This window comes from Epinephelus fuscoguttatus, linkage group LG3 (genome assembly GCF_011397635.1).
Source record: "Epinephelus fuscoguttatus linkage group LG3, E.fuscoguttatus.final_Chr_v1".
Lineage (NCBI taxonomy): Eukaryota > Metazoa > Chordata > Actinopteri > Perciformes > Serranidae > Epinephelus > Epinephelus fuscoguttatus.
Window position 1 is genome coordinate 36,787,377 of NC_064754.1, and position 26,172 is coordinate 36,813,548.

The following is a 26,172-nucleotide window of genomic DNA, read 5'->3' on the forward strand; positions in this document are numbered from 1 at the left end:
CTGTCTGTCTGTCTGTCTGTCTCCAGGTCTTCTCTGACGTGCCCTCATTGCCTTAAGCAGAGCAACACCTTCGACCCATTTTCATGTATCTCCCTGCCTATCCCCCTACGGCAAACCAGGTGATGTATAACACACATATAGAGTTATAAGTACTGTATATATATCAGATATTATTTGATGATGGCACTGCACATGTTTTTCTGCCTTGCAGCACTGTATTAAGGGAATAACTTGGACTTTCTGCTTGCTGTCTGTTCCTCAACTTTAGTTCTTCTAATCCACTTTTGCTGAGTTTTATGCCTCCATAACGGGGATAGCCGTGGCTGCAGGCATTATGTTTTTTCGGCTTGTCAGTCTATCCGTCCGTCTGCACGATATTTCAAGAACACTTCAAGGGAATTTCTTCAAATTTGGCATAAATGTACAGTTGGATTTAATGATGAACTGATTAGAGTTTTGTGGCCATAGGTCAAAGGTCAAGGTCACTGTGACCTTGTTTGTCTCATTTTTGTGAATGTAATATCTAAAAAAACGCCTTGAGAGAATTTCTTCACATTTGCCACTAAGGTTAATTTGGACTCAAGGATAACCTATTAGATTTCAGTGGTCAAGTGTCAAAGGTCAAGGTCGCAGTGACTTTGCATTCATCTTATCTTCATGAAGGTGATGTCTCAAGAATAGCTTGAGGGATTATATTTTTCCAAATTTGGTACAAATGTACACTTTGACTCAACAATGCACTGATGGATTTTGGTTGTTAAAGGTCAAGGTCATTGTGACCTTGCATTTGTCTCATTCTTGTGAACGTGATATCTCAACAACACCTTAAGGGGATTTCTTTCAATTTGACACAAACATCCACTTGGACTGAAGACTAAACTGAAGAGAATTGTGTGGTTGAAGGTCAAAGGTCATGGTCAACATGACCTAACAAAATACATTTTTGGCCGTGTTTAGGACAAAATGATAAAGCAGTTGACACTCTAGATGTGTGAGGTTGTCACCTGATATCAATGATACAGATATGAGTGTCTAGATTACCTAATATAGCCGGATGACTTGCCTCAATGGATAAGTAGAAAAAGACATCTATCATAACAGATGCACTGTTAAAGCACACATTTCCAAAGGGAATTTGTAGAATATGACTACACGGACATGTGTAGACACACATTTGCTCATACTCCACACACCAACAGCTACTGGCCGTGGTCATATCAGAGTGATAAATGTTGGCCATCAAAAGTCCCTGACCAAACACTTTCTGTGTCGTTTCCATTCTTAACAGCAGCAGAAGCTGCATGTCAGCAAGGTCCGACTGTAAGACAGTACGACTCTGACATATGAAGAAAGAGACAGAGAGAAAACAAGAGAGGCAGAGGGAATGCACAAAGGACTTTTTTTTTTATTTTGACAACAGAGATGCAAACAGGGAGAGAGAGGATGATGGATATGAGACGTTGTGGCTCAAGTGTATGATAGGCATCAGCAAGCAGTTACTGGTTCCAATTAAAGACCCTACACACCCACACAGGTGATTTTAATATTTTTTCCTGATTAGACCTCTTCTCATGACTGTGTGGGTCTGTATAAACTGTAATTGATTAACACTTTCCTGAGTCTTCAGTAAGCTTTGTTGCATCTGTCAGGGCGGGACAGATTACACCTTCATCATTCCAAATGGTAGAATGAGAAACCTCAAGTAATTTCCATCGAAACTCCAACCCACTTTCAACCTGAGCAGAGGTCTAATCAGCCACAGTGGATGAATTCAAATTTCCAGACTTCATCGCACTCGCAGACTTTCTAGGCGTGTTCCCGGGAAGTCTGCAAGTGCTGAGGGCCATCCAAATCCACAATTCATCCAGTCCACAAGGGACCTCAGGTGGTCTTTCTGCAGACTTCAAGAAAGTCTGCTGGGGGTATAGATGTCACTGATTTAATTACCTATAGTTCATTGCAATATAGAGGCGATATTGTGATTTACTTAAATCATGTAGGTCAGAAATAATATTCAACCGCATCATGATACACAAACATGTAGAAGTAGTCTATAGAATGCATTATATTGTTATAGCCTACCGTATAAAAGCTATGCAGTGTGGTGCCAAATATATAAGCTAACAAATGACTGAAAAACAGAAGTAGTTCTTCTTATTTAGTCATAGTCTGGTCATTAATCACAAACATTTCTGTATTTGAATGTGTGTGTGTGTGTGTGTGTGTGTGTGTGTGTGTGTGTGTGTGTGTGAGAATATGACTTTTATCCCTCACAAAGAGCCTATATATTGGACTTATAGATCTTGTTATCTGCAGAGACAGATCATATGAGCAGACGCTATTCATCAACTTGTGTGAGGAATATGAGGGCAGCCACCACTGTATGTACATGATTATAATTGTCGCTTGCAGCCTGTCTATTAGCAGCTTGCAGTCTTGTGCCCGCGCAGACTTTATGTGATGCCAGTAAACACATCACAGTGCATACAACTGAAGTTTGTGACGGCTCAGTCCGCCAGTCTGGAGGATGGACATTTGTATTCAGGCGATTACTGAAAACAGGGCAAGGCCTTTAAAAGCAGTTGAATGAGAGGCATCTTGGTGACCAAGGCATACTGGGTGAACACAACATTGGAGGTTGTGTCTCATCTTATCCCCTTTCTCCCTCTGCCCATGTGTCCAGTCATGCTTCAGACATCTTTAAAGACAAAAAAAAAAAAAAATCAGTTCAAATCCATTCACACGATTTCATGATTTGCTTACATTCAGTGTTCGGTGAATCCTCCTATCTTCAAACATGCAGACACCGCTGCTCTGAATCCTCCCTGCATGGTTCCCACAGTGCGAACCCCAAACTCAGTTTTACAGCGCGACTTCTCTGACAGTGTGTGGTCTGTGTCTGCCGCTGCCTGAGCCCAGCACAGAGGGAAATTCATTCAGGTTCGCTTTGGACTCACTGCTGGCCCCCCACACTGACCTGATCCACACACACACACACACACACACACACACACACACACACACACACACAGTGGCCTCATTGCATCGTCCTGCTGCAGCAGTATCCCAACAGAATGCCTGATAAGTCTGAGGGCCCCCAGAGACACAGCAGGGCCTGGCTGGCAGTGGGGCATTGAGGTCTGGGTGCTGCAGATAATGCCAGTGTGGCAGAAAGAAAGGGAGGATGGCAGTATCTCTGAGTGTTTTCTCCGGATCTTACCTTACACAGTCAATCTTTGCATAATTCTTACTTCAGTTATTTTTTCGAAAACAATTTCAAATATTCTGAAATGTCTTTAAAGAGTGACCAAGTCACTAATATGAATGACATCTGTAGGTCTCACTGGGCCTTTGTGTGGCTTTCAGGGTAGTATTAGGACCTTGTTTGTCACTTTGTGGATGTTCAAGTGTCCAATTGCGTACTCAACATGTAGGTCAAATATTTGAAATGATTTGATAACATTCTCACAAGTCTATTTATACAGTCATGTGAAGTGTGAAATAAACTCATGATTCTTCTTATTAGACTGATTAATTAATTGTCTTATTAAATTCAAATGCACTTATACCAAATGAACAGGGAACAGTGCCAAGAAGTTTAAAGTAATGTGGAATATACTATGTTATATACAGTGGTGTAGAGGGAGCTACAGTTCATAAAATATGAAAAAAACCCAATACACTGGCAACAGAAGGAGATTCCTGGGTAAACAGCAACAGACTCTGGGATTAAGATTGCATTGTGTTATTATATATTAACACTGTGTGTTAAACCTCACTCGAACTAGCTGAGACTCATGCTTTTAAATAGTTCTCCGTTGCTCTGAATGTCTTACAATGATGCAGATGGATCTACATTGGAGTTGATTGAAAGCCTGTGGTGTCTTACGTTACAGGGTGTCCCCGGTGGCATCATAGTGACACGGCTGGGGAGCGCTTTTGACACCTTGGAAGTGAGACCAGGCTGTCGGCTCTAATGTGGTTTTTCCCGACAGCATTTTAAACCTGCAGAGAACTTAGCACTCTTGGTGCTTCTTGGGGGAACATATGAGAGGTTGCTGCTTAATAGAGACTATCAGACTTGAATCCAGCAGGGGGGCTGGGAGGCTGCAAAAAAAAAAAAAAGAAAGAAAAGACTACTTTGTTAGATGACATCTCTATTTCCTGTTCCTCTCGAGTGTCATCACACCTCTCATGCCTTTTCATTGCACATCTCGGTTTCTCATCTCAGGAGCATCTAACAACGTAAACAAAACAGCTGCTCAGATCCTCTGCCGTCTGCCCTGTCAGCCTCCCCACTGCTAACACATTACTCACCTGAATAATGCATGATGGGAAACAGGAAGTGGAGGTGTCAGCGATTACACCGCCTTCTTCCCAAATGAGAAGGCGTGACCTTACGCTGTCTCCCCGCTCTGTCTTTTTCCTCGGTACTAGCTGCTCTCATTTATGTTCTCTCATCTTTCTATGATCCCTCCATCATTTCCCGTCCCTGCATCCCTCACAGGACGTGTGCAGATTGCTGTAAATCAGACGTGTCCCAGCACACAGCAGCCTCCTTCGGGACCATCGCCAATGTGCTGGTTTAGCTCGTCATGTCCAGTCACGCATAAATCTACACACACTCAAGGGAAAAATGAAACACAACAAGACGACATCTGAAAATAGTTAATTCACTTCAGATATTAAGCCAGACGCAGACAAATCGAATGGTTTATGCTCATGAAATTAGATTTTGTACAACAGTATTGTCAGAGGAAATCTTTTCCCCAATCTTATTAGACATTAAACAGCTCAGCAGTGCAGTTCAAAGTCTCATATTATTGAAAGTTTTGTTTTGCTGTTTAGCAGCTGAAATACATCAAGACTGAATACATCTCGGGAACAAACTGACAATGCAGTTTCTGTTGCCCCTAGTGTCTTTGAATTCTGCACAATTGCATTAGTCTCTCTCTCTTTTTTGGTTTTGGCTGATATGTGTGTCTCCGAACAGGATGTGCGCAACACCTGATGTGTGTGTGTGTGTGTGTGTGTGTGTGTGTCTGCATACAAATATGTAAATAACTCAGTATGCCAGGGTGTGTTTGGAATCTGTAATAATGTAAACATGCAAAATCAGAATTGCAAAACAATTCGGCACTTTGCTCTAGCATATCATCTATCTTCCTCTGTCTGTCCTCCTACCCCTCCCTCACACACACACACACACACACACACACATACGCACTTCCTCCCTTCATCTTCTGTTTGCCCCACAGGCCGATGTGTGTGACGCTGGTGTTCAGTACGAAGGGTCAGAGGTACCTGCGGGTGGGGCTGGCTGTACCTCTCTTTGGTTCCCTGTCCTGCCTCAGAGCCATGGTGGCAGAGGAGGGCAACATCTCCCCGGACCAGGTACACACACACACACACACACACACACATAGAGAGACCTCTGCTCTGGGTAAAATTGTGACGTTATGCTAGAAATTATCTGACGTCACTAAACTCTAGGTGTAATAGGAGAGTGAGGGAGATGTAAATCAAGCAGTCTGCAGACTCCCACATATCACAGCCCTGAGAAAATGTTGAATCAGGTTAAAATAAGTGGAAACACCTGTGTGGGTGGACCATAACTATCTATGGCAGGGGAATTCAATTAAAATTCAAAGAGGCCCAGAAATTAAATTTTCCTCCCAGCAAAGGTCTCAGTCTCATAATGTCTAAACTGTGTCCTATAACTAACCTCCATGTCTATTAAAATAAAATAAACAATGCTCAATTTCCAAGTAGGATACTTTCAACATACTGCACAGACACATTAAGCTTGAATGGCACTCGTACGGAAAACAATTTTTCCCAGCACAATGCACCTAAGGTCTACATTTCATGTAAAAGAAAACAAGCCTGAATCTTCTGACTAAAATGAATAAATAGAAAAGTGCCCTTTTTGGAAAAACTGCAAACAGAGCTTCAGGAAAATAGGACTGTGACTGAATCCTGGCATTCCTAATGCACGTGTGTAGGTGCTCATTGGTGAGCCTGGACTCACTGCTGTAAGTCAATGGTCAAGGTCTGTGGTAGTCAGTGTTGGGTAAGGGTTACTTTAAAAGTAATCAAAGTACGTTACTGTGTTACTTTTTAAAAAAGTAACCAGTTACCTTACTGCGTTACTCCCTGAGAAAAGTAACTCAAGTACTTTTAAAGTGGTTTTGAGTATTCTACATTTCCTACTGGGCAATGGACCACAGGGCGCTAAGCCTGCATTTTTTGTCTCCAAAATTAAAGTTATGGACCACTTGCCCTTCACTGAGATCCAATTCTCCCATCACAGCCGTCACTTTGACCAGTAGAAACACAGAACTTTCTGCTGCCGTAGACAACTGTATGACAACAACACCCCAGCGTTTTTAATATTTCCTCTAGGGGTGTTACCACACAGAGTAAAAGGGGGAAATGATGGTGTGAAACAGCAGAGGCACTTTGTCAACCTGCTGAGTTAACGTTACTGTCATTAGCATCAAGCTAGCAAACAATGGTACATCCTCACAGTCAGACATAAAGTAATAACATTAACAAATAGCGGCGGGGCTTTTACTCACCACAACTGCAGAGGCTCACAGCTTCATTTGAAACAAACTACATTATAGACGGTCCGTTATTTATTAATCCCTCTGCGTGTTTATATATTTACTTTATATCCGCTCCGTTGTCTTTGTAAAGTTAACATATCGCACCGTCATTTCAAACTCAACACTTGTTTCAAATTAAAAGCCCCTTATAATCTCGGCTGAGAGAATCCCTCCATTTTCTAAATACACTTTTATTCTGAAACATTTGTCAGAACTTCCTGTGGAAGATACAGTAGCTTGACAGTTTATGTATGGCGCTTCAAATGTAGCTCCTGCCATCTGCTGATGCTTTTAGGTGACTACAACATCATTTCAGCTGGCACATGAACAGACACAGTGACTCAAATAATAGTGAAAGTAATAAAAATAGGACAAGAATAACCCGATGACATCACACACGCCGTGAAAGACGACCAGGGATAATTGGTGAGTACCAGCGTGTAGTGTGTACCAGGCATAATGCAAGTCCTGAGTCTGAAATATGTCTGTCAGCGAGTCCTCCTCCACCTACTTAGACTCCACCGTAGACAATGGCAGCATTTCTCCGACCACGTAGCGAGCCACAAGCTCTGTGGCTTCTTTCAGACTGATAGGTTTAACGTTATCTCCGTTATTAGAACCAAACAACAGCCATTGCTGTTTCAGAGCTGAAGGACCAGCGTTCTAAAAGTAACGGAAGTAACTGATGGCTTGTTTGAAAATGTACTCAAGTATTTGATTACTCAAACAGTAAACTAACGCGTTAGGTTACTCGTTACTGCAAAAAGTAATCAAAGTAACACATTATACCCAACTCTGGTGGTAGTGTTGTAAAAAATATATCAGTACATATTGATTCTGAGTATTTTAAACTATTTCAGTGCTCATTTTCTGCAGTATTGACACATCATGATCTGCTGCGTCTTCTGGCTCTCTCTTTTCTCCACCAGCTATTTGACACACACTGCTGAGGTGCCCCTGTAGCCCCGTCTCCTCTGACTAACTCACTCACAGTGCTGTCTTCTCACCACTCACCTCATTCGCCCCGGTTGCACATAGGCTTCTGCGGCTTGATTTTGTTTTGTTCTTCTCTGCCTTTTGTGACAGTCTCAGAGGCTTTTGAACATGTGCACTACCGCAAGAATACATGTAAAAAAAAAAAAGTTAGAATTATTGTTAATGTTTAATACAGTCATAGTGCTATTCTCTGTCACCAACCAAGAAAAGCAAAGTCGTCTTCATGTTATAGCCCTATTATGGTGTCAAATAACATTTTTCATGACATAGTATCAAAGTTAGAAATTCCAGTATTGTGATAAGACTAGTGTTCTCAGACACAGTCTGTAGCCAGAAAGTAGCAGGGTCCATTGCTTCATGCTCCATGCTGATATCTCTTTCACACTTCTCGCTGTTGTTGTTACACTGTTGTTCTCTCTACCAAACTGTCGGCAAATCGATTTGATTGGCTTAGTTGAGTGAGGCTGTTGCCGTCTTAACTGCATTAGCTGCCCCCGATGTCTATGGCCGTGACCGTCGGAAGAAAAACAAAAACAAAAAACAAAACAGCACTCGGAAGAATGTATTATTTATCCTTATTCATTCATCAGAAAGTTGTCACGGGTCTCAGATAGAACTGTTGCTCAGTCTGGGTTGGACTACAGTTCACTATTTGGTGATAGCCGATCTTTATTCTATTTTATTTATTTATTTGGATCCCCATTAATCACTACCAAGGTAACAACTACTCTTTCTGGGGTCCACGCAAACAAATAATACTTCATAGCGTAAAACAAATATATAATTAAAAATCCAAGGCAAAAAGAAACAAAATACAACTAAAAAAAAAGGAAAACTATGAAACAAAGAAACAAAAAACAATAGATTAACCACAAAATAGTCAGAATTTGTCAGAAAAATAACTAATAATAGTCTCTGGGCTTTTATGAAAAGCTTTTTTATATATATAATCCACGTTTGTTTTTTTGTCCAAAAGTGCCAAACTTTTAGTAGTTCCAGCATCTTTAAAGTGATTTGCTGCTTTGCACTGTTTTATATTATTTAAATTCAAGTATCTTTGTCGTTTCGACTGTTGATGGGACCTCATAAGCAACTTAATGTTACTTTGGGCTCTGTAAAGTTTTGGCAGGCATTATTACAATGCCACAAGAAATAAATAAACAAAAGAAACTCAACGAATGTATTAATAATAAAAATAATCTGGGATGCCTAATTGGAGTGGAGGCATTGTTTCCTTCTGTATAACAAGTAAAAGTCCAGTAACTATCACCTCAAGCTGTTATGTAAGTGAAAATGAAGTCCATCCATTACTGTGCCAAGTACAGTAGATTAAAGTTCAACCAGGAAGTTAGTTAGCTCTAGTAAATGTTTACAGTGGATGATTGGGTAATCATTATCCTGACATCTGGAATGTTAGTGGTTTCAATAATGAAAAACAGTAAAACAGTCAGCATGTTTAAAACCTCAGCCATGAAGTCAGTGAGTAAAATATTTTCTTCACAAGAGTAATGGCCAATACTTAAAAAGTAAAGCACAGGTTAAAAAAAACAACATAGTCAAACCGAGTTCTCCGTTATAGCATGGTAACACTTGAATGCATGCACACAGCAAGCTGAAAAGTCACCAACAAGAGAGAGGCAACAGGAGAAGATTCCAGAGGCGTGTTCATAAATCTTTCACCTGCCCGACAACATACTGTATGATGAACACTGCTGGGTTTTTTTTAAACCTGTGTCCACAGCAGCAGGAGAGTAAAAGAGAAGCAAAGACTCAAATGTCCTTTTTCATGGGTCATCAGCGCATTGTTCCACTATCTGTTGTTTAAGAACAACAACAACTCAAAATCTATTCTGAGATTCACTGTATAGTAAACAAGTGTCTGAGTGTAATAGAGGGATGAGATGAGTGACACTCTTAATGTCATCTTTTGGCCCTCAGTGTCTGCTATTTATTTGCCTGGAAGTTCGATTTAACTTCATGTCAGTGTTGATGCATCAACATTCTTCTGTTTGATTTCCTGAGGGGCAAACATCTTTTAAAATCAGCTAACGGACCATGAAGTAGTTTTGAGTTTTTAAGGGCAGATTTACAAAACGTTTAGCATTCTCGCACAGTTCAACTTCTGTGTTGAATTACTCTGCAAACTAGCAGATGAATTGTTCCAATTTCCCTGGTTTCCTGAAGAGGAAATTCATTTCAGTTCACAGGATGAGATTTTGTTGTTATGCTGCTGCATCTCCTACACACCCATGGTCTGCCCACACAGGTGTTTTCACTTACTGATTAGACCTCTTCTCAGGACTGTGTGTGTAGACGCTGTGCTTAATTAACATCTCCCACTCTCCTCTGTAAGTGCTGTTGCATCTGTGAGAGTAGGAATACTCACACTGCCATCAATCTTATTGCTTCTGCCTTTAATTCCTACCAGTTTACACCAAAACATAAATGCAAACAAAGCACAAAAGCATATCAGTGAATCGGGCTGTAACTAATGATTATTTTAAGTATTGATTAATCCCTTGATTATTTTTATGATTAATCAATCAAAAATACCCAGAACCCAAAGTGACATCTTAAAATGTTGTCCAAGCAACAGTCCAAAATCCAAATTCTCTTTATTTACTATCATAAATGACGAAGGGAAGCATCAAATTCTCACATTTAAGAAGCTGCAACCAGCAAATGTTCGACTCAGTGAAATGATTAATCGAGCATCAGAATGATCGGAGATTAATTGTCTTTCGATTGACTAATATCAATCATATCAGCACTAAAGACAGAGGAGGACAGAAACAAACTCTGTGGGGCAAAGAAAAAACTTTTTTTACCTGAAGCAGGTCATTTGACAGACACGTGCACACACATGCTCACACAGTCTGTCATACTGTCCACTTACTGTCTGGGAATGAATCATCATCCATTATAATAAGTTGGATTTTAGTCAATCAAACCCATGGCTCAGTCTGTCTCACCAGTGAGAATTAACTGAGTGAGTGAGTTAAGGGCCATTGCTATGGTTACCTGCCGTTTAATAATCCTTTCACACAGATTTAGCACTTTAATATAGTTTAAATGGACATGTGCTAGTCAATCACAAATGAGTATTTTGAAACACAAATAAATAAATGATGTTAAAATAAAAACCTTCTCACTTAAATATGTTGCAGCACAAACTATTCAGCAGTTTTCACTTAGTACAATTTTTCTGCGTCACTGTGAGGGCACTGAAGATGTTTGACTTGAATATGAAACTAGGAAATACACTTTTTTGATAGATATAAAATAATAATTAGAAAGAAACTTGTCCTCAGTGTAATTTCCTTTGCAGATGATCATGTTCTGAATTTTTATCTTGATGTATTTCAGTTGCCAAGTTTTGCTCTCTGAGTTTGTGTTTTTTTGGGAAATTTCTTTTAGTCTTTTACAAGCTGCTTTATGTGATATATTTCTAGGGATTTAAAGCAGCAACCTTCGAGGTTTACTTTGATTTCTTTGAGCTGATTACAAATGTATCCAGTTTTTATTTCCTCACTGAATTAGCCTGCTTGCACACATAAGTTTATTGGCTTATTCAGGTGAGTCATGCTCATGTAAGCTGCCACAGAGAGACAGTTTTGGGGCCATTGTGGCTCAATGTTTTTTTCCCTTTCAGCTAAATTAAATTTCTTTTTGTCTCTTGTGGGGGTTATTGGGTTTGCAGCAAGTAGAGAAAATCTGGTTCAGCCCTACAAGGATTGCTTGAGGCACTTCTGCAGGCACAAAGTTCACAGCGTCTCTGTTGTGCACTCTCTTTCTCCAGGTCATCCTGGCTGAGTTGTACTCCACGGGTTTTCAGCGTTCCTTTTCGGATGATGATGACCTGACAGCAATTGCTGATAGCGACGTCATCTACGCCTTTCAGGCTCCTCCCCTCTACAGTCGTGGAGGCTCCGCGCCGCACTCAGGTAACTATGGTAACAGGATGTCCATCAAAAACACTGACAACAGTGACTTCCCACATTGGTAGTTCCTTTTTTTTCACATTCCTCATTTCCAGTCTTCTCTTTTCCAGCCTCCCGCTGTCCTCTTGATTAACTTTTATTCACACTCATACTTTTGAACAGTTGTTCACTTTCAGTGAGTATTTTTCACAGGCAGACATTTTACTTCGGTGAGGAGCGGACCAGTGTCTGCAAAGTGCTTTGTATTCCTCCCTTCATTCTGTTTCTTTCTGCATGAAAGCACCCAAACAAAATTAAATTAAATGTGTCTGGATGCCCGGTGCATGACATCATCCTAAATATAAAGTTTGCCTGAGTAACGTCTCACCTGGATGAGCTCCTGCAAATGATGAAGTTATTCAAAACTCAGGGAAGTTATCAGATTTTGGGGAGTAAGAACCATGTCACTGTTGTCTGTGAGGATAAATTTCCCTTTATTCAAGGGGCTCTCAGGTGCTTGCTTCCCCTCTGTCAGCGACAGAAGAGCTTTGTGTCCATACACTAATTAGAGAGACATGGGGTTGAGTCAGCCTTGCATCATCACCGCCCTTTAAAAACCCTTTCAGTCCATGCAAGACACTGCAGAATGCACCGTTGATGAGTATAATGTACACACAAACACACACACTGCTGTTCTGTAAAGCAAACTGGCTGACTGAGCCCCTCTCAGTAAATGCAGCAATTTAGTATGAAGTCATCATCTTTTATAAAAGACCCTGACTGAGTGGCCCATGTTATGGCTCAAATATCTAAATATATAGGAAACAGAGAAAAGTGTTTCGTAAAGTGGCATCTCAACAATACATTTATAACAAAAGCCTGAGTCACAGAGCAGGGGTGTGGAGATTGAATGACATGTGTTTACTGTACCATGCATAAAGATAATTTTTGTTGCATTGTGGGAAGTGTAGGACCAGTGTTTATGCAGTGTGACCCATACTAGGACCTGAGAGTCAGGATGACACGAGCTCTGCTGCTTTGACGTTGACAATTCTTTTTTTAAATCTGTCTTTTGTGAGTTCCCCAATTTTTAGAGAGTGCAGCTCTAAATTGCCGTAGTAGCCCTTTATATGTGTGTCTTGTGCTGCCCTCTTCTGACAGCAGTGGAATTAATTTCACATACAGACCTAGTTGTGATTCCTTACACCAAAGGGGTTCTGTCAGTGTTATCAGGAGGTATTTGCAGCTCTTGAAAAGTCTAAAAGTGCATTGAATTCAGTTTCCTCCAAAAGGCCTTAAAAGGGGTTGGACTGAATTACCTTGACGTCACACTAACAACAATCACTTCCTGGTAGACAACTGGAAAGTGATTCCAGTTGCAGAGATATGTGAAATCAGTTAGCCACCTAAAACAGTGAATCAGTTTAATTGTACACCCTGTTTGGAATATTATCTTCACTTTACCTTATACACTAACCAACTGAGGCAGTGGTAGACCAGCAACTCCTGTGTTCTTACTAAATTACTGTTTTTGTCAGTGGAGACTTGTGGCGGTGAGATCACGGCTTCAGTGAAAATATTCAAAATATAGTGTACTTAATTTTATTTAACATAACACAAGGGTTTTCTGCCCAGAGGTTATTATAAAAAAAAAAACGTTATGATTCAGTCTATTTAAAAGTCTTCACTTTAATTTACCAAAGTCTTAAACACTTTGTCTTGTCTGGTGTAGGCAGTAACATTTTGCGAGCTCATCAAAGGGTGATGGTTGTGACAGTGGGTTATGCACTCAGGAGGCTGTTCAGTCCCACTTGTTAATTAGTTATCACCATCAGACCTGCAGCAAACATATTTCCTATTGCTAGCTACAGTAGATGGGATGCTTATGGTTTCATAATGGGCAAGTGTTCATATAGGCAAACATTTAAATGAACTTACAAAGATGAATAATTCTGAAATGGTTAATCCATCTATCCATTTTCTGCTGTTTATCTGGCCAGGTTGCATTTAATTCATAATATCATGAGGAGCTTTTGTTTTATACAGGTGGGAAGTACTGGGGAAAAAACAATTAAATAACTCTAGGCCTTCCCTACTGGCTTTCATTCTCTCATATTTTGGATGGTATGGTCATAATACAGGTACTAAATTTGGTGAACTTGGTGAATCCCACAGAAATCCTGTGAATGAGCATACTGTATTTTGATTGAATAACCTTGTTGTGACATGGGCAGGTGATCATCTATTTTAAAGGTGTCGGCAATCATTCAACTTTCATTTATACCATCCACTTAGAGGGTGAACATCCAGCATAACGCTTCACCTACAAAGTCAGTAAAATGTCAGTGAAAGGGAAATATCAGGGAGGTTACAGGTGCTTAGACAACATCTAGTGGAGTTAATGAAGCAAGGGCGAGCATCATCCCCTCACTGTAGGTGGATGGCAGTCAAGCTTTGAGGGTGAATATTCAACCAAAGGCAAAAAATGTTTGATTTCTCATCACTAAGGCAGCCTTATCTGCCAGGCAACCTTCTTTTCTCTTTATGGCATTACTTTCCGCTCGCTCCTATACTACAAAAGAGGGCTGTAGATCTCTTTTATCACGCAGCAATTACTTTAACAGATCAATGTTCACGTCTAAAAGGGGCTTAATTGAATCATATTACCACCACTGTGAGTGTGAGGTCATTAATTGTGAATCTCTGTGGGGTACCTGTTAGGCAAGTCAGAGTGAGCCTTTGTCCGCAAACCTTTATGGGGGGTTTTGTTACCTCTGACGAAGAATGACATCAATAATTCACATATGTGGTCATGAAAAATTAAGTCTCTTCACTTTCTCAACAGGAGGCATTGCTATTGTCACTTCATATGGTAAAAAAAAGAGGAAGCAGACACATATGGTGTGCTTTCACTCGCAGTCACACACAGAAACACTAAAACACACACATACACACACACACACACACACACACACACACACACACACACACACACCGTGTAAGTCAAGTGGGTAATGAATCCATTAGAATTACACTGGAGAGTCTCATAAATACATGGCTCTCAAGAGAAAACCTTACACAAAACACACACTCACACACACACACACACACACACACACAAAAATGCACTTGTAATGAATCACACCTTAGCGCACACTGGGAAATGTGACTTCCATTCTTGTGAGCAGTCTGACGAAAATGATGAATGGTCCTTATCTCCGAATAATTCATAAGATCGGAGCAGACAGATTCCAGGATATCATAACTTCATTTGGTGAGATTTATGTCACGTTATGTCAAGTGTAGCATCTGAATTTATACAATGATTGATTTGTTTTTTTGGCATATCTCTGTTGTGCATTTTGTTTTGACTGTATGAAGACTGTTGGGTAATCATCACATCGAGTTTGACAATTCAGAGACACCACCATTGCTGGTGGCTTAACAAAAGTTATCGTGGTTTGAAGCAGTACTGTAGAAGTGTTACTATGGTTACAGAGGTTATATAAGACCTTAATTACTCTGGGGCTTAAGGAGGCCTCTTGTTGCCAATCCAATACAGTCTCTCTGCTGTAAGAATATTATAGTACAGTACAGCACAGTGCACGATGACACACAAGCCAGATCGGTGTTTGTGTACATTGTTGGCTCTACTTATTTGATTTGGTTCTCATCACATATGTCAGGTAGTGCAGAGGCCTCTTCCTCAGACTAAACAAGCCGTCAGCTACAGTATTGCCGCTGTCCATCATGTAAGTTTGTTTTTGCAGCTTCTGTGAAAAAGTCAAGCCTACTGCTGCCATGATGGATGGCAACATGAAAGGCCTATAAAACCAAGAATATAATGAAAAACACACAGCTCACGAGCAGATCTGTGACTAAAAGAGGTGTGAGCTTTGAGTGATGTTTCTTTAAAAGGCAGAGGCATTTATAATTTCATTTTGATTCAATATTTTGTGATCACTTTATGCTTTCCTTTTATTTATGGGCATACGTTTTTAAAAAGAATACATTTGCGTATTTTTTAGGGATACACAGGTTTCGAAATTCTGGGCCAATGCTGATATCGATTGCCCAGTTCAGACCAAAGATTTCTGACGAGACGAGTTGAAACAGTTAACTACTTGCAATGCACTGTTACGCAATGTTCTAAAAACCTGCCAGTTCACACCAATGCAACTGCATGAGATGGTGTATCATCTCTATGCAACAACTCTCTGTACTTCCATTCTGATTTCTGCTTTTCAGACTTATTTACTGGCTGAATATAATTTGTAGCTTCCTAAAATATGAATGAGGATAGTGAGATACTGGCTACAGTTGCATTTGTAGTAGTGATGAAACAGTGAAAAACAGAAACAAAACGAGCATCAGATGGACTGTATTCATAATCAGTACGCCACAATAATTTAAATAACTAGCACCAATTAGTACGTCAATGAGAATGTGTGTGTTTGTGGAGGGCATAAGCACATACAGCGAGCAGCAACAGCGATCCACCATCCAACACCGGAGCACCTGAGGACGGAGCAGAGGGCTCGGCGGGGACGGAGCACCTGCAGCAGCAAGCAAACACACCATCTGCGGTCATTTTGACTTGACCAGCAGGCTTAACTACAAGCCGATTGACTGTAGAAACAGGTGACGTGCTTAATGTTCCAAAATCAGCCACTGGCGATTTGATCAGCTGAGTTGCAGGTTACACCATCAGTCGGCTTGAGTCGAGCTCAGAGCAGCCAAATTTTCTCTGCAGCGTTCTTAAATGGTTTCGTCTCATCACTGATCTTTGGTCTGAACTGGGTTTAGAATAAGAATATGGTCGATAGCCGAAACCAGTGTTTTTATATTGTTGTTTATTTTGTTTTTGTTGTTATATTAAAACAAAAAATATCTACACCATCAAAAAATGACTTAACTGTTTTAATGTAATTAAGCCCTTCATTACACTACCTAATTCAAACATTCACATTTATAAGACAACCTTTAATATAACTTTTCACATGAAAAACACATTTTAAAAAAGTGCTTAAAAAGCCTTTTTACTATATATATATCAAAATTCCCTCTCTGATGTCTATTTTATATTGCTGTGAAAACATCAACAAATGTCTTCTTTAAACTATTTATTCAAGTTTCTTATCAAAATTTACATTTACATGATTACATTGAACACATCATGTGAACATTGTAATTTTACCTTCACCCAATACTCATTTTTACTGAATAGAGCTTGAACACATCATAATGTAACCAAATGCAGCCTCCTTGATCAGTTAGTTGTGGCCACCAGCTGCTGAGCTAACCTTAACTCACTCTCCTGTCAAATTTAACACAGATTTGTTGTTCACAATGTAGCATTATCAGGGAAACAACAGAATGCATCCTCTGATACGACGATAGTAAGTTTACTGCATCCTTTGGTCCCAGAGACATCTCGGGGAAGATCTCTGTTCATCCCAAACATGTTTTCTGAGCAACAGTGTGATCACAGAGCCCATTTCCCAAACAGTCATTGTGTTCTTCTTGTACCTGCTCATTAATTTAAGTTTCTGTAATGACTCAGAACCAAGACATCCAAAAGCACAGACTCAGAGACAGAAATGTTCTTTAATCAGTCCAAAAACAAGCAGGGGTCACAAACCAGGCAGGCAGGCAGATCAGGCAGATAAAACCAAGGGACTAGGCAAAAAATCTTCAAACTGGGAAACAGGCAGGGTAGCCTAACAGGTAACAGGCAAGCCGACAGATAGACAAAGAATGCTGGAAAGCTAGGCAAACACACTAGACAATCTGGCAAGGAGCATGAGAATCTGGGCCAGTACAGTATATGAGGAGTGACTGATGAGCATAATGGGATCCAGGTGAGGAGATGGGCGGGGAAAACTCGGGTGATTGCAGGGCAGATGGGTGTGGCGGGATCTGCAATGACAGGAGGGTTAGTGATCAGGCAGGTGAACAGCATGAGAACTAGTCACTAAGACGGTGAATCCGTGAAAGTTTCCGGCTGTTAGTCTCGAGCCCTGCTTTTGAGCCTGCACAAAACTGATATGACAGCAGAAAAACATCGGCCACTGCCATCACTGAATGTCATCTTATCTGCCAATAGGCCAATGACAGTCAACAAAAAGAATATCAGTCAATATCAATGTTCAGCTGATTCATCAGTGCATCCCCTCTGTCTTTGTGTAGACAGAAACACAGTTCAGTGATGAATTTACAGTTTTATGGCTCGGGCTGTACAGTCTATTCCTCAGTATTTAAAAACACATATAGGAACTATATGGAGCAGTGGAGTCATGATCGGAACTATTGTTGCTGTATGTCCTCACCAGGTTGTAGCAGCAGGAGAAATGTGGTCAGTAGAAATAGTGTTCAGGCCTGACTAACTCTAGTTTTACGGGAATCTGTAGAAAAATCGACAATAATATTTTGTTTGTGCTCATGGGAGACACCCAGTTTTTATCTGTCAGCAGTGGTAGATGTACATCATTTGGGAATAGGAATCTTTAATTGTGATAATTTCTCTCATTTTGTGATTATTAACTCTCAATCAGCACCTTTTGATCATACATGATGAAACATACACCACATAGATATTCTACCCCTGTAGAGGTGATTTAATTCATGATGAGTGAAACACTGAAATGACATGCAAAAATGTATCTCAGGTAATGATGTATTTTTCAAACTCATCCAGAAATCAATTTATGCTCATAAAATTGGATTTGTGTGACAGTTATATTTGCAACAGAGAATAAACTCATCATGAACCCAACAATGCATTAGCTCAACAGTCTTTTATTTGTCAGTTTGTTTACTGACATTTTATATTTTTCCATTGAGCTGCTGCAATTCATAACTCTAATTTTCTGAATTGTTCCCCCCCAATAGAATTTTAGCAGCCGTATTATCAACTCATCATTTACAGAGTCCACTGAGAGTAATAAATAAGGCAGTAAAGGGAAAATGGGACATGATAATCCAATCCACAATGAATAAATGCAAACATTCAAAGCATTATGATCAACTAAATCCTATTAAAAAGAAACAGAAATATAAATATGTTGTGTCTTCTGTAGAAGCTACTGACTGAAGTCAGCACCCTAGTGGCAAAAACATAAGGTTGACAATGTGTAATAAACTGCTGACTGAAACAGAGAATTTAGTCTTAATATAGTCTCAGAGAGGTTAGATCAGCGTGTGGCACAGAATTATACTTTCCTCTATCTGAAAGCGGGCAGCCGTCACATACTGATGTCCTCCCAGGACTGTCTTTATCTCCCTGTCAAGCCACCACAGCATGACAATTTGTAGGTCTCTTGACAGCTGTACAGTGACTTTAAAACAGTAGAAGTGAGTTGCATGGCACAACCCTGCTCAGAAATGCTCTTCATGTACTGTCCTCCCCAGACTGGGAGAGAGGCAAGAGGATGTATGGACTAAAAATGTGCTTTAACAGCAGGAGATGGCGGGGAGGAATGACACGGGAATAAAGCAAATTACCACACTGCAGAATTTGGACATGCAGTGGCGAGAGCAGATGATGATTCTCTAGTGTGATATGGGGTTCATCATCACACCTCCTTTCTTGCTTTACCTCTTTTTCTTCCTCTGTGATCCTGAAAATGATATTTTTGCCACCGTGTTATTGCTGCTCCAGCAGAGGAGAACACGAAGGGGCTGCTGTTGAGACATTTTCACATGTAGGCTTTTTTCTGCAAGCAAGAGAGCTTTTCAAATTTAGGGGAACGACCTCACTGTAAGGCCATGTTCAGAATGATAATAGCAGTAGTAATGCAATCACAGAAATGCAGAATCCTCATTCCTTAAATGAGACCACTGCGTTTGCAGCAACGCAGTGCAGCTTTGTAACTATAAATGTCTATATGTGACATTCAGAGCATAAATATAGCAGCACACCACTGTTTGCTCTGTAAAGATGTAGTGGGGTAATCGTGTGCTGAGCAAAAAATGAAGTCACACTCTGTTGTTTGTCCTGTCAACCTGATCCAGCCTCTTGTGCATGTCAGTGCATGTGCGTGTCCCACTAGCTAGCGTATTGCCGTCATTTTGCACTGCAGTCATATGGCTGTTACTGCTGATATTGGCATGGTGTTGTCACAGAAGTGTAGCACCCATTTTCTGGTTCTCCCTGGTTAACACTGTTAGCTCTGTCAGCACTGTTGTCGCTGTTAGTGCTGTTTATAGAGTTAGCTGCATTAGCTGCTAGCCACCAACTCAGCCACATCCACACTGAGAATTGTGTGTGTCCAGACTACTCATACACTCTGAATGTCACGTAAAGCCCCTTTAACAGCCTGTTTTATGTCCCAGCCTCATAGTGTAATGACTTGTGAAGTTCCGGTGCCTCCAAGTGCTCCACCTGCAGATGCTGCCTGCCATTTAAGACAATTGCATGATTTCTAATCTCTGGACTGTGAAACTGAATTTGATGCCTCTCAGTTGGCTGGCTGAGATTCCACTGCATGCAACTGAGAGGCATCAAATGTACCTACCTACCTGATTAAAAATGCCTAAACTGCAAAACCTTACAGGTAACACAGAAACAAAGAATGATCAATTCTGGATCATTAAAGTCCAATGTGGAACATACCGTCTCGTCTAAAGTGATGGGTGACAGACAAACATTGCCATCCCCAGATCCACACTGCTGCTAGCGTGGCTGAAAGTATCAAAGACAAAATATTACAAGTACTTGAAAATGTACCCTTCCTTTCTAATTGTTGGTCAGGTATATTTGCCAGAATAAGACATATTATAATGGTCATCTTAGCTGTAATATGTCAACAACACAATGCTGTAGGTATCGGATTTGCTGGGATTTTCTGGAAGGATTGATATGGACCAATAAATAATGATCATTCATTTTACAGCATGACAAAAAGCATTGAGAATATAAACCTCAGTGTTGAGTGAACTAACTGTCATGTTTTGTAGGCAGTGTTGCAAGAGTGATGCAGGGAATTCCTCTGTCGTCATCACCTGTTGTGTATTTCAGTGTGTGCGAGCAGGATTTCCCAGACTTTATCAGTAAACCGTTTCGGGGATATTGAATCAGCGCCGCTCCCAGGTACAATAATGAGCTTTCACATTTTACAGGAAATGGCAGCAGGAGGTCTCATGATGGAAAACACTGAAAAATCAATTAGGTCCAAAGCGTCACAGTAGCATCCTATTTCACCCCCAACAATCCAGGCAATTTGCACATAAATAGAGTGATAAAGCTCCATAATGCTGCACAAAGAAAAAGACTTCCTGCTGAATAGTAGCTCAGGGAAGCTTAGCATGCTAACTGTGGGTGATGTTCACCTGGTGCCCTTGAAATTAAAAAGTTAGGACCTCTGTGATAATGGAGAAGTCAGTGAGGATTTGAGCAAAATGGACTGTGGGAGTTGAAAGAGAGGGGTAATAATCTAGACATTCAAGATTGAGATACATATGTAGATAAAGCAGTCCAAAAACCTTTACCAAGAAACACATAACACACCTGAACGAGACCAGTGGACCCGACGGCATCCTAAATGAGATGCTGAAACACACAGACTCTAAATTGAGATCAGCCATTGTGAAACTTTACAATTTAATAGCCAGATTGGTGAATTCACGAAAAGACTGTGCGGCTTTTGTGGCCGTTAAATAACAGAAAAAGAAACAGTGTCATTCTCAACTGCTAAGGGTGATATGCACCCCTCACTGCTCTGCCAAGCAAACAGTGTCTATTTGCACGTATTTAAATGAGGTCATATGCATACATTTGGTGCAAAATTGGCCATTTTCTATGCAAAAACAGTCCAGTTCACAAAGTTCAGTGCTAATAATCACATTCAGTTACAGTAAAATTATATATCTTCAGAGAGTTGGTGGTAACTGAATTTATTGACAGACTGGGGCATTAAATCTGAAATATATTTATCTCTGTCATGTTTAAATTCCTCAGCTGAAGTTTTGAAAAATACGTCTGCACCTCGTCGTTCAGGACCTGTAGCTTAAGGTCTGAAAACAGTTTTCTTTTTCTCTCTGCCACTGGCCAGCCCACTGTTATCCCTACGCAAAGGCAACATTTATACTTTATCACATGGATAATTGGAATCAGATGCAAAAAAAGGGCAAATTGTACTCAGCTGCAAAACTTTATATGTGTGTTTGTGCTGTTATGACATTAGTGCTTGTGAGCAGTTTAAAAACAGAAAACAGTATCTACTGATAAGTACCCCTAACCACAAAGCAAGCATCTTGTGTGGTGTCCCATAAGGATCAATCCTCGGTCCTCTTCCTTTTCGTTTTTAATAACATAGACTCTATCTTCTCCAGTGGTTCCCATCTGGTGGGTCACGGATCAAAAATGGACCGCAATGGAATGGACCACAAGTAATGTTCGAATGTCTCAAGTTTGTAAGACACACACTTTATTTTGAAGTACAGCTAATTTACGTGCTTTTGTGAATCTGACCTTCAGATGAGGCAAGTAGTGGTTGTGAGTGATGTGCAATTCATAGTGCTATCAGCTGCCGAAATCCATTCTTTGTGAATTTGCCCCAAAGTTGGCTATTTCCTTGAGAGATTGAGTGAAGGACTGATAAGCCCAATTTTTAAAGTGAGGACAAGACAAACTCCTAAAATTACCATTGGATTTGCATAAATTCAGGCCTGGAAAAGATGTAATGTATTATGCTAAATTATCAAATTACAGACTTCATTAAATTGCATTGCACGACTGCTGCAGACTGGCAGAAAGATATGCAGCAGCCTGCCATGAGCTCTGCTAATCTGTGAGCCCCCTGTCTCATGACAAATAATTCATATCATCTGTTGTATATATTTATACCATATGTTTTCTTATTCATAGCCCTGCTGTTTTCCTTCCCTTTTCTATCGTTACTGTTTATTAGAGAGTGAATGTGTGTTTGTAGGTTCAAAAGAGGGGATTCCCTGAGATAGCTGGTAGAGAAAGGAATTCCTCACTGGAGATAAAGGGATCTGTCAGGACCTGACTCACACAAACAGCATCTACATTCATAGATAGAAGCAGTAATCAAAGTCTTGTCTTTGATTCTCACCCCTCCCTCTTACTTGCACACACTAAGCATGCAGTGTGGCTCCACAGTTGGCGCTCCTGAGTGTTCAGGTCCTGTCACAGCGAACTGTGGAGCTGAGGGTAAGCTACTGTGTCGTTTCCATCAACCTACTGAGAGCTGTGTACAGGTGGGGAGTCAGGGATTACTCTGAGGTGTTTATCTGAGCTGTCACAACCTTCAATCAGCTACTTAAAGTCAAGACAGTACTTCTGAACGAATGAACACACACATGCGCGCGCACACACACACACACACACACACACACACACACACAGTCGTCATTTATGTCGTCAGCACAATAGGTAAATCACTTCCCACAGTCACACACTGTCAGTTTCTCTGAGGGTTTTACATTGCTGATTCATGTCAGGAGACAAAAGCAAGATCATAGAATGCATTCCATGTATTATATATGAGACTTTTTTTATTGAATTTTTTTTTTTGGCCATGTCCTGGCTTAAGTTGATAACACAGTGAAATGAGGAAAAACAGAGGTTCAATCACACAGTCCACGTACTAAACCCTGAGGCTACCAGGCTATTGTTTTTTTTTTGTTTTTTTTTAAAAATCTTTGAATTTATCTTTCTTTTATTAAAAAAATATTAGAATTATATTATAATTTATTAATAATATTTTTGGCCACATGGGGACAGCATAAACAACTTATGAACACAAGATTGACATATCATCACCTTTTAAGTTGATATGCTTGTTTACACATCCAACAGAGCAACATTAACCATTAATTTGGTGTGGTGTTATATGCCTTTAATGGACAGGACAGTGTAGTATGAAGGGGGAGAAAGCGACTGGATGACAGGCAGCAAAGGGCCACAGTTTGGAATCGAACCCGTGGCTGCTGCAACAAGGATGATGCTTTGTACACGGGGTGCCTGTTCTGTCCACTAAGCCATCGATGCCCTGTGTAGAGCTTTTCTACTGAAAACAGCTGTCTTCTGTGTCAGAAAACGACACTATGAGAGCTGTGAGAGTTAACCAAAAAGTTGTGTTGCAAACAGCTCAAGGCTCTGGCATTCTTTCCACAATGAATGTCGGTCGACGGCTACAGTTAACCACCAGACACTCATTTCCTTTCACAGTACAGTTGAAGGTCCGCGTCAGCTCCTAGCAGTGAGCGAGAGGGCTGAGAGGTGAGCTTACCATCCTCTTACACTGACAACAGGTAAAAGTGAAACTAAGAAGTCAGAGTCAGTGTCTGTTGAATATCCAAATGGAAACTAACGTTGCCTTGGTGAGGCAGCTGCGACTGATCACAGTGTTTGGACTAGACTGGAGTGTGGAGCAAGAAATTGAAACATACACAGTCCACGCATAGGCTACAGTCTGCACAGTCTCATGCAACGTCTGTATAGGGGTCTTTGCGACCATAGTGAACATTGGTGGATCATGACATTGATGTCATGCGGACTACAGCAGACCCTAGTGGATGCTTGTGAATTTGCCTGAATGAGCTGAAACTCAATAAAAGCTCAGCTGAGAGGAGCTACAGTTCAGGTGATAATTCTCTGCAGATTCATTATTACAAAGTCACCTTTTTAACGCTGTTCCATTTTTTTTCACATGCTCATCCTGCACATTGGTATAAAAAAACATTTAAATTTGCATTTAAAACATCAAAATCCAATGAAAAAAACTGGAACTGGTGTATGATTTCTTTGGTGGTTTGTATTTCTGGCATATTTAGTTCATAAAATATAGAGATCTTCTGTCGTCATCAGCAGAAAACATAACTTGGGTAGCGTGAAGACACAAAATCCTGGGTGAAAATTGGTTTGAACTGATCTATTCCTTCAAGATTAGAGTATTTTTAGAAAAAGATCTATAATCATGCTGCCATGTGTGTGCTCTTGAAGTTGCTCATGAATCGACTGATACTGAGAATAAGACATCAGGCATGCAAATGAAACCCTGCAAAGTACACATCCTCACATCCTGTGCAGTTCCATTAAGGCAATTACAGGTCGCCTAAAGCAAACTCAGTGCAGAAAAGCAAAAATATTCCAGGAACATTCACAGGGGAACTTGCGCCCCTCCAGTAGCATTCATCATTTAAAATAACCTGAAGAGAATGAAGGCAGAAAGAAATTTGTGTGTGTCTACACTTGGTGCTCTGATCACCACCACTGCCTCTGGAACGTGTTCTCAAATCATTGGGGAAATAACAGCAACACTCGGCTCAGCTGCCTTATGAACACAAATGATGCATAAAGGCCTGTGCAAATGCCGACTTGAAAGCCCTCTCTTCCCACAAGCCTGTTAAAACTGAACCTACAGTGTAACTCACAACACAGCTTAATTGTGTTGAAGTGAACCAGTCGGCATGGCGGTGGACAGTCAATGAAGTTTGTTATTATTAAGTCTCTTATTTTAATGGTCGTGTTGGCCTGCAAGCCCTCTTCAGTTATTTATCATTTTGTCCTCATCTGCTCATTTAAATACTGGAATCTAAACCTTTGGTCATACTTGTCTTTGGTTCTGCAACATAGCACATATAAAGCATGTCTGCCATTTTTTATGTTATTTATTTACAGAGATAAACAACAAAAATGTGCAGCACTGTGTCCTGGACTGTTGTTGGACTAATATTTGAGACATGATGTAACTAAGTGCAAAATACCGAGGGCAATTTTAATGATTGCAACTTTTTCTCGTGTGTTGTTTTCTGAATATTGTGCCCTCTAAAGAGAAGTGGGAGGATGAACTGGGTGCAATTGAGGGACAGTGGAGGAAGAAAGGTAAAAATAAAAAGGAAGTAAAAGGGTGGCATCAGGTGTATTTATTTCCTCTCCTGCCGCCTCCTTAATCTGTCATTTTGCTGTTGGCAGAAAGCTCAGGTGCTTTGCTGTCAAGAGGGGCATTTGTGGTCAGATGCTGTTTGCTGCCGGGACCTCTGATTCGTCGAGGGCTAAGCCTAACGGCCCCCTGGGTATTTTTAGTCAGGTTTGAGGATTGCACTGACAGGGGTCACTCATTTGATCCCAAGCCACTTGGGAGGAGTGTCAGTTCCAGTCGGGATGTGGCCAAAATCCTCTCTTTTTTTGTGCTTCACTGTTTTTACACATCGGTAATGCACTGTTTGGGAAAATAAGACATCAGTGTTAAAAGACTTTTGCCTCCGGTACAACAGCAAAATATGATTATCTACTTGAAATAAGGCTCAAAGGAGTAATGTGTCAATCAAAAGCCCAGTTCTAACTGGCAGAAACTCATCATCTGTAGATCAACAGAGAAAGACTGCGGGTATTTACTTGGTTTTTATTCAATAGCTTCAAGTTATACTGCTAATTCTTCAAATTTTGCTGCCCATCTTGCAGGACACTGTAGCAGAGGAGATATTGTATCTCAATAGGACCTTTATGGTTGAATAAAGGATAAATAAATGATAAAAATAGTAAACCACTGGTGCCTTCCCATCAGTCAGCACCACTGACTGTATAAAATAAAGTACGTAGCCACCATGATGTCTCCAGTGGTGGGTAGAGGACTGAAAATGGATAGTCAAGTTAGAGTCCAAGTACCTGGTTAATT

At 40.5% G+C, this 26,172-nt stretch overlaps 1 protein-coding gene across 1 annotated transcript in view; it reads left to right on the top strand.

Moving 5' to 3' along the window:
* The window catches only part of usp43a (ubiquitin specific peptidase 43a), a 188,985-nt gene that overhangs the window by 88,405 nt on the left and 74,408 nt on the right, over positions 1-26,172 (top strand). The window contains exons 4-6 of the mRNA XM_049571236.1: positions 27-119; positions 5,259-5,394; positions 11,407-11,551. Of these exons, the coding sequence (XP_049427193.1) occupies positions 27-119; positions 5,259-5,394; positions 11,407-11,551 (374 nt within the window). The remainder of the gene's footprint in view (positions 1-26; positions 120-5,258; positions 5,395-11,406; positions 11,552-26,172) is intronic.